At 46.6% G+C, this 10,000-nt stretch overlaps 1 protein-coding gene across 3 annotated transcripts in view; it reads left to right on the top strand.

The window, feature by feature from the left end:
* Window positions 1-10,000, top strand: part of ahcyl2b (adenosylhomocysteinase like 2b) — a 34,122-nt gene that overhangs the window by 13,239 nt on the left and 10,883 nt on the right. The window contains exons 1-5 of one of the 3 annotated variants that reach the window (XM_031582583.2): window positions 966-1,044; window positions 2,632-2,740; window positions 3,308-3,451; window positions 4,537-4,637; window positions 7,337-7,439. In XM_031582583.2, coding sequence (XP_031438443.1) covers window positions 994-1,044; window positions 2,632-2,740; window positions 3,308-3,451; window positions 4,537-4,637; window positions 7,337-7,439 — 508 coding nt within the window. In that variant the 5' untranslated portion in view covers window positions 966-993. Of the gene's footprint in view, window positions 1-965; window positions 1,045-2,631; window positions 2,741-3,307; window positions 3,452-4,536; window positions 4,638-7,336; window positions 7,440-10,000 lie in introns of those variants that run through there. The other 2 variants (XM_031582582.2, XM_031582581.2) reach the window with 2 other exon arrangements.

The following is a 10,000-nucleotide window of genomic DNA, read 5'->3' as shown; positions in this document are numbered from 1 at the left end:
TGGCCACACATCTGCAGTGCTATTCACAGTGCACACACACACACACACACAGACAAACACACACACACACACAGACAAACACTCCCCCACACACACACACACTGCCCCCCCCCCCCCACACACACACACACACACACAGACATCAGGGTTCTACCACCTGTCAGTGTAAAAGTGAGTTTTAGTGGGCATCAGATGGCGCCCGAGCTCTCTGGGGCACCTCAGGGGCACACGCACACACACACTGCAAGCCAGCGCAACCTTGCCTGCTTACAACAAAGACTGCTTTGTAATGGGTAAACACACACACACACACACACACACACACACACACACACACACACACACACACACACACACAACCATGCGCTGCCCACTCTGATCCTTGGTAAAAGCCTGGCCATCCTATCACACACTCACTCATACACACACACTCATGCATACACGCACACACGCACGCACACACTCACGCACACACACAGTCATGCACACTCACACGCGCACCCACCCACACACACACACACACACACACACACACACACACACACACACACACTCATGGGCACACACATACACGCACACACGCATGCAGACACACACACTTACACACACACACACACTTACACTCATCCAAACCCCTTAGTCCCAGCTTTCCAGCCTTCAAGCAATTACCATCCTGGTGATGATGTGACTGTGCACACACACACACACACACACACACACACACACACACACACACACACACACACCAGGAGGTGAGGGAACAGAGGCTTTGGTATTCCCACAATCCGGCGTTGTGATCCTGAGCCGACTGGCTGTGACCGGATCACCGGGGGTGTGTGTGTGTGTGTGTGTGTGTGTGTGTGTGTGTGTGTGTGTGTGCAGTGATATAAACAGGCTGAGGCGCTCCGACTCTCCTTCCCTCACGGGTCCTATAGAACGGCAGACAGACACACACACACACACACACACACACACACACGGGTCCTCCCCATCATGCTGAAGAAGCGCAGGGATGGAGAGAGAGAGCAGCCGGTCGTTAAAAAGGTAAAGCCGGGGCTGGGTTAGGGCTGGAGATACACAGACACACACACACACACACACACACACACACACACAGAGACAAACACACACACACACACAGAGACACACACAGAGACACAAACACACACACACAGTCTCAGAGGTGCTCACTGTCAGCTATGGGATTCAGATTCACTGATAGTATCCACTTTATATACTGTGAGGTCCTAACAGGCTAATAGATAAAGTGGATGCTAACAGGCTAATAGATAAAGTGGATGCTAACAGGCTAATAGTTAAAGTGGATGCTAACAGGCTAATAGATAAAGTGTATGCTAAAAGGGTAATAGATAAAGTGGATGCTAACAGGCTAATAGTTAAAGTGGATGCTAACAGGCTAATAGATAAAGTGTATGCTAAAAGGGTAATAGATAAAGTGGATGCTAACAGGCTAATAGTTAAAGTGGATGCTAACAGGCTAATAGTTAAAGTGGATGCTAACAGGCTGATTTTGAATGGGTACAGTAATATTGATAATATAATGGTTGTGCACATTTCTCACGCAGTTTGTGTACTTGTAGGTTCATTAAGGGGTCCTTGAAAAGTCATGGAAGTTATGAAATGTTTAGAAATGAAAGGCTAATGGTGGTAAGGCTAAATGTGAGAGTGATGCTAAAGGCTAATGGTGAGCGTGATGCTAAAGGCTAATGGTGAGAGTGATGCTAAAGGCTAATGGTGAGTGATGCTAAAGGCTAAAGGTGAGAGTGATGCTAAAGGCTAAAGTGATGCTAAAGGCTACAGGTGAGAGTGATGCTAAAGGCTAAAGGTGATAATAATGCTAAAGGCTAAAGGTGAGAGTGATGCTAAAGGTGAGTGATGCTAAAGGTGAGAGTGATGCTAAAGGCTAAAGGTGAGAGTTATGCTAAAGGCTAAAGGTGAGAATAATGCTAAAGGCTAAAGTGATGCTAAAGGCTAAAGTGATGCTAAAGGTGAGAGTGATGCTAAAGGCTAAAGTGATGCTAAAGGTGAGAGTGATGCTAAAGGCTAAAGTGATGCTAAAGGCTAAAGGTGAGAGTGATGCTAATAATGCCAAAGGCTAAATATGAAAGTGATGCTGAAGGTCAAAGGTGAGTGATGCTAAAGGCTAAAGGTGAGAGTGATGCTAAAGGCTAAAGTGATGCTAAAGGCTAAAGGTGAGAGTGATGCTAAAGGCTAAAGTGATGCGAAAGGTGAGAGTGATGCTAAAGGCTAAATGTGAGAATAATGCTGAAGGCTAAAGGTGAGAGTGATGCTAAAGGCTAAAGGTGAGAGTAATGCTAAAGGCTAAAGGTGAGAGTGATGCTAAAGGCTAAAGTGATGCTAAAGGCGAGAGTGATGCTAAAGGCTAAAGAGTGATGCTAAAGGCTAAAGGTGAGAGTCATGCTAAAGGCTAAAGGCTAAATGGATGCTAAAGGCTAAAGGTCAAAGGTGAGAGTGATGCTAAAGGCTAAATAGGCTAAATTCCAGCATTGCCAGTTGTCTGGACTCCTCATTTATGGTTATCTCTCTCTCTCTGTGTGTGTGTGTGTGTGTGTGTGTGTGTGTGTGTGTGTGTGTGTGTGTGTGACGCAGATCCAGTTTGCTGACCAGAAGCAGGAGTTTAACAAACGTCCATCAAAGATCGGGCGACGTTCGCTGTCCCGCTCAATCTCCCAATCATCTACAGACAGCTACAGCTCAGGTACACACACACTCACACACTCACACACTCACTCACTCACTCACTCACTCACTCTATCACACACACACACACACACACAAGTGCTGTGCTGATGTGTTTTCAGCTGCAACATATGAAGATGTTCAGACGATGAGGCAGCATCTCACACACGCTCTCTCACACACACGCTCTTACATACACACACACGCTCTCTCTTACACACACACACGCTCTCTCTTACACACACACACGCTCTCTCTCACACACACACACGCTTTCTCACACACACACACACACACACACACTCTTACTTCCACACACACGCTCTTACACACACACGCTCTCACACACACGCTCTCTCACACACACGCTCTTACACACACACGCTCTCTCACACACACACTCTTACTTCCACTCACACACTCACACACACTCTCACTTCCACTCACACACTCTCACACACACACGCTCTCTCACACACACGCTCTGTCACACTCACACACACTCTTACACACACTCTCACTCACACACTGTCACTCACACACTCTCACTCTCTCACTAACTGTGCTGATGTGTGTGTGCCTCCAGCCGCGTCGTACACAGATAGCTCGGACGACGAGACGTCTCCTCGTGACAAACAGCAGAAGAACTCCAAGGGCAGCGCAGACTTCTGCATCAAGAACATCAAGCAGGCCGACTTCGGACGCAGAGAGATCGAGATCGCCGAACAAGGTGTGTGTGTGAGTGTGAGAGAGTGTGAGTGTGTGTGTGTGAGAGAGAGAGAGAGAGAGAGAGTGTGAGTGTGTTTGGGTGCGTGTGAGTGAGAGAGTGTGAGTGTGTGTGGTGTGAGTGAGAGAGAGAGTGTGAGTGTGTGTGTGTGTGTGAGTGAGAGTGAGAGAGTGTGAGTGAGAGAGTGTGAGTGAGAGAGTGTGAGTGAGAGAGTGTGAGTGTGTGTGGTTGTGCGTGTGAAGGTGCGTGAGTGTGTGTGTGTGTGCGTGAGTGTGTGCGTGTGTGTGTGTGTGTGTGTGTGCGTGTGGTGAGCGTAAGGGGAGCGGGTGGCTCCAAGCTGGATTGCTCCAAGGTGTGTGTGTGTGTGTGTGTGTGTGTGTGTGTGTGGATTGCGGGGGGCGCTCCAAGGTCAGCTGGAGATTAAAGTGTGTGAATGCTCTAGGATCAAGGTGGGAGAGAGAGAGTGTGTGTGTGTGTGAACGCTCTGGATCAGGGGAAGAGAGAGTGTGTGTGTGCGTGTGTGTGAATGCTCTGGATCAGGGTACGAGAGAGTGTGTGTGTGTGTTTGTGAATGCTCTGGATCAGGGTAAGAGCATTTCAGGGTGTGTGAGCTTTCACTCAACTTCCTGCTCTCCACAGTAGCAGATCTATGGCAACGTGTGTGTGTGGGTATGCTCATATGCTGTGTGTACGGATAGGCAAGTGTGTGTACGGATAGGCAAGTGTGTGTGTGTGTGTGTGTGTGTGTGTGTGTGTGTGTGTGACACACAGAACTGAGGAGACAGTCAAACACACAGAACTGACAGGAGAGACAGTCAAACACACACTTCTCACACTCATCCTTTACAGACATTGATTTGCATTCTGTTAGCTACACGTGAGACACATACACACACACACACGCACACACACACACACACACACACACACACACACACACACACAGGACTGTATAATACTGTACACACACACACAGAACTGTATAATACTGTACAATATTGGAACCCAAGTTAACCTGTGATTCTCACCCCTATTGTGTGTGTGTGTGTGTGTGTGTGTGTGTGTGTGTGTGTGTGTGTGTCTTACAGAGATGCCCGCCCTTATGGCTCTGAGGAAGCGTGCTCAAGGAGAGAAGCCCCTTGCTGGAGCCAAAATAGTGGGATGCACACACATCACTGCTCAGACCGCTGTAAGTACACACACACACACACACACATCCACACACACACACACACACACACACACACACACACACACACACAGGGCTCGAAATTGGCACCCGCCAAGCGCCAATGGCGTGTAGATTTTTGGGCTGGCGACTAAATTGTGTCCGATACCCAGCCACTTGGCGAGTGACATTGCGGAGTACAGTGCCCGACTACCGCTCCCGTCATGGTTAAAAATAGCTTGCAACGCCAACATGAACAGTGGGAGAGAATTCTAAGAATTTCTATACAACTATAACAATTTGCACGCTAATACAAAGTTCTAATATTTTGAGCGCGAATCAAAAGTTGCAACAGACTAACTTACTTTACCACACGGAAAGGTAAACGTCAGTGGGCTTTAACCGGTCAGCTGTCAGCTAGAATCCAGAAGTTCGTTGTCTCTGAATGATGTTAGCAGCAGCTAAGCAGCTAGCTATCCTAGCCTGTCACCCTACTGGATCCATCATTAAGATAAGTTTTATACTTCCTTGTCAGGCTGACAAGAAAATCAACTATCGATAATATGATTTCGAGCTTGTCTCCACTGATGTTGTGCAATGATATCCCCTGTCCTCCCGTCTCCCGATAAATTAAGCTAACTCATTTTTACCTGCTAGCTATCGCTAGCTAGCATGGGGAGTTGCCATTGACTAGCGAGCTACAAATGTCAGCCAACAATGCAAAATCAAATGATATGGCAGAACAACGTCAATACCAGGCTGTTTAGTTACATTACAGGGAAACCAGCCATCAAGTACATGGAATTGAGTTGTATTATTGTCAACACAAGTTTTTTGTTTTATTTTTCGTTTCAGGCTCTGGGCTCTGTAAAGCGCCTTGAGACAATTGTACTGTTCTGGGGCTATATAAATAAAATTGAATTGAATTTATAAATTATTTAAAAAAGTAAAATTAGTTGATTTTGTTTAATCCATTCTGAGAGTGATTAACAATGATATTAAAATCATAGGTAAAGGTTGTTTTAAGTCAAACAATGTCAGAGTAGGTCTGAAATGCCAGGTTTAATATTTTGGCCGGTAAAAAATATGATTGGCTGGTAATTTATTTCATCTACCAGCCATTTTGGCTGGTAAGCCAAAAAGTTAATTTCGAGCCCTGCACACACACACACATCACTGCTCAGACCGCTGTAAGTACACACACACACACACATCACTGCTCAGACCGCTGTAAGTACACACACACACACACACACACACACACATACATACATACACACCTGTGTGTGTAAGTGTTGATGGAGACTCAGTGTCGCTGGGCTGCCTGTAACATCTACTCCACCCAGAACTTGTGTGTGTGTGTGTGTGTGTGTGCGTGCAGGGATTAAAGTATTCCGGCACCGTGCCGGATTTCCGTTTGGCTGCGAAAAAAAATCTTATATTAACCATCACCATCACTTTCGAGTTTATGAGTTTGTCTGCCAATGAAATGAAAGGAGCACAACTCTCCCGCTCTCAAAATAACATTATTAGCCAATCAGAAGTAGATTGGGGCGGGTCTTGGGAAAATGTGCTTCAAACACCGACTTTTCTCTATCGCTCTGCCTAGCGTAGATGCCCGAGTAGAGAGACATCACACCAAAGGAGAGTAGGATGGAAAGTAAGTTCACGAAAGTAAATGGCGCTGGGCATGGATAGAAGAGATGGGAAGGGAAGGACAGTAAGCCTTTTGGTAGCTGGTGTAAGAAGTTAAGAGAAGCAGGTGCTTGCTTCTGCACTTTGTGCTCGAGAAAGCTAATATATGCCACTAGCTCTCCAACACACAACGCCTTTACCGGGAGCAACATCCACAGCTGATGTACCGGCATCAATAACTGACCTGTGTGTGACGTGTGTTTGACTAAACTGTCAATATCCAATCAGCATGCCAGCTATTTTAACACACACGGCATAACACCAGAGTTTAAAAGACGTATTTCGGAAAAGCTAAAAAAAAAAAACGGCATGTTTTCCTTAAATGTCGACGAAGCCACCAACAAGTACATGGACAAAGTCCTGTTTTGTATTTATTTCCCAACATTAGTTACCAGTTCTTGTAACATTTTGATATTGTGCTTGTTATTTATTTTATTGATGTATTTTCTATTAATTTCCTAGTATTTAATTTACGATTATTTCTTTTGATCAAAGTAATTATGGAAATGTTGCAATATAAAACTACATTATTATCTACAGTTCACTGTTGCAACAGTTTAAAAAGTAAATCGCTGTCCTTTTTCATATATCCTCAATTAAATGGTTACAAATCAAATCTTCTTCCACTGACATACCCTTCTAACATGTCACCTTTTGATTGTAGGTCATCTTGTAACCTTTCAAGGACAAAGCTTAGCAGCTAAACTTGATATCAAAAGAAATCGTAAATGCTACATGTGTTAGTACCATATTGTAGTGAGGTGGAGTACTATTGCTGACCTTTCTTGGGATTGCAGTTTCAAAAGTCTCACCATAATCTGCAATCATTCATTTCTAAATGTTTGTTTGTTTGTTTTTTTGACCCTGCGAATGTGTCCATGCCACGGGACGACCCCCCCCCCCCTCCCACACACAAAAAATAGTTCAGGCTCAGGATTTTTTTTTTTGCTTTAACCCCTGTGTGTGTGTGTGTGTGTGTGTGTGTGTGTGTGTGTGTGTGTGTGTGTGTGTGTGTGTGTGTGTAGGTGCTGATGGAGACTCTGGCAGCTCTGGGGGCTCAGTGTCGCTGGGCTGCCTGTAACATCTACTCCACCCAGAACGAAGTGGCAGCAGCCCTAGCTGAGGGAGGTCAGTGGCCCTTCTCCCTTTCTCTCTCTATCCCTTTCTCTCTCTCTTTTCCCTCTCTCTCTATCCCTTTCTCTCTCTCTATCCCTCTCTCTCTCTCCCTTTCTCTCTCTCCCTCTCTCTCTATCCCTCTCTCTCTCTCCCTTTCTCTCTCTCTCTCTCTCTCCCTCCCTCTCTCTCTATCCCTTTCTCTCTCGCTCTCCCTCTATCCCTCTTACTCTTGTCTCTGTCTATCTGTGTCAGTAGTAATGTATAGGACAGTGAAGGTGTGGACAGGAAATGAGATGGAGAGAAGAGGTGGGGAGTGGGATCGGGAAACGACAGCGGGTCGGATTCGAACCCGTGTCCCCGTGGGCTTTCAAGCCCGTATATGGTCGGGGCTACTGCTCGCACCACAGTGTTCTCTCTGATGAGTTGGGAAGGGAGGTGCTCTCTGAAGAGTTGGGAAGGGAGGTGCTCTCTGAAGAGTTGGGAAAGGAGGTGCTCTCTGAAGAGTTGGGAAAGGAGGTGCTCTCTGAAGAGTTGGGAAGGGAGGGAAAGGAGGTGCTCTCTGAAGAGTTGGGAAGGGAGGTGCTCTCTGAAGAGTTGGGAAGGGAGGGAAAGGAGGTGCTCTCTGAAGAGTTGGGAGTGGAGGGAAGCGAGGTGCTCTCTGAAGAGTTGGGAAGGGAGATGCTCTCTGAAGAGTTGGGAAAGGAGGTGCTCTCTGAAGAGTTGGGAAGGGAGGTGCTCTCTGAAGAGTTGGGAAAGGAGGTGCTCTCTGAAGAGTTGGGTCTTCAAGAGCTTCTTAAAGGTAGAGAGGGACGCCCCTGCTCTGGTAGCGCAGCATCCGGGGGGTAACATTTGCCCTTACAAGAGCAGTTAAGTAGGTGGGAGCAGAACCAGCAATCACTCTGTAAGCAACTGTGAGAATAGCCCGAGCCGGCCATCACGATGTGGGATGTAGGCTGCTGGAACGTGGTTGCAGGTAGGCAGGAGAACACACACAGCGCAGGAGACTGTGGCTGTCTTATAAAAATACAGCTATATTTATTTACTAAAATATGGACTCCAACCCCAAAAACATAGAAACAAAAACCAGGGACTTGAACCCCAAAAACATAGAAAAATACAAAACTAAAGCTTTAAAACAGACCAGGTACAACTCTGTACTCGTAACAGGTTTTGTCTATTTACCTGCCTCAGCTTCTTGCAGCCTGTCCAGTCTGTCTCTCCCTCAACAATGAGGTGCACCTTTTAATAAGGCAGCCCATGGGGCTAATTTGACCCAATCAGTCTTAATTGGCCATCAGCCACAGGTGCAGGGGAACCCGGACCCACCCATTACGATGGGGGAGTCCAGCCTCTCTCCAGTCGTGGACCACGAAGTGGAAAGGGGGAGGGAGTTCACCTTTTCACAGCAAGCACTCTGTAGGCTAGCATAAGAGACTTGAACTTAATGTGGACAGCTACAGGCAGCCAGTGGAGCTCAAAGAGTAGCGGGGTGACGTGTGCCCTCTTCGGTTGGTTGAACACCAGACGCGCCGCCGCGTTCTGGTTCATCTGTAGTGGTTTCACCACGCAAGCCGGCAGGCCCATCAGGAGGGCGTTGCAGTAGTCAAGGCGGGAACTCACCAAGGTTTGCACCAGCAGCTGGGTGGCATACTGGGTTAGGTACGGCCTGATTTTGCGGATGTTGGATAGCTGGAAGCGGCACGACCGGGAGACAGAGGCGATATGGTCTGTGAATATTAGTTGGTCATCGATAATGATGCCTACATTTCTTGCTGCTTTGGAAGGAGCAAGAGATAAGGAGTCAATTTTGATATCGATGTTGCGGTGTACGGCCTGTTTGGCTGGTAATAGTATTTAGTTTGATACCATATATTGGAGATCCAGTCTTAGATTTGATCAGTCAGGATTCAGGTTTATTCTTGTACAGTGGCGGCCACCAAGGGAGACAAAGCCTGAAGGTCCACTCATAGCTAGGGATGCACGATAATATCGGCACGACATCGGTATCTGCAGATAAAAGCTTCAAAACTTAATTATCGGCATCTGCAGATATGAAAATTTCTGCCGATGTACCTGGCCGATAAAGTGACGTTCAAATTATGCGCACGCAAAGCAAATGTTTTGGTTACTATGAGCGCCAACAACGTAATTCAACACGTCGGCTGTGTGGCAGTACTTCACAGTATCAGAGGATGTTGACATGCTATTTGTCAGGAAACTTTTCAGGAGATGGAAGAGGAGACGACAGCTTGACGTAACGTAGGTTGCATGCATAGATGCCGACCACCCGCGTGCAACGCTTTGCAACATAACCTGTCGCGCTAATAGAAGTTAATAAGTTGCTAGTTAGCTAGACAACACTAGCTAGTTAGCTTGCATGCTACGTGACACCAGCGAAGTTGATGATCTCATTTGACGGGATGTGAAACGTTATGTCACGAGCCCACGCTATCTGTACATGGCTTACTTTTGCATATATGGAATTACTTGGCAATAACCTTACATAGATTAGTCTAGAAATCCTAAAAGGGATGTTATTAAACTGTAAGTCAGTTAACCAACGTTAGCTTGCC

Source organism: Clupea harengus, chromosome 16 (assembly GCF_900700415.2).
Source record: "Clupea harengus chromosome 16, Ch_v2.0.2, whole genome shotgun sequence".
NCBI classification, from domain to species: domain Eukaryota; kingdom Metazoa; phylum Chordata; class Actinopteri; order Clupeiformes; family Clupeidae; genus Clupea; species Clupea harengus.
Note: the sequence above shows the minus strand (reverse complement) of the source record. Positions and strands in the feature narration are given on the sequence as shown.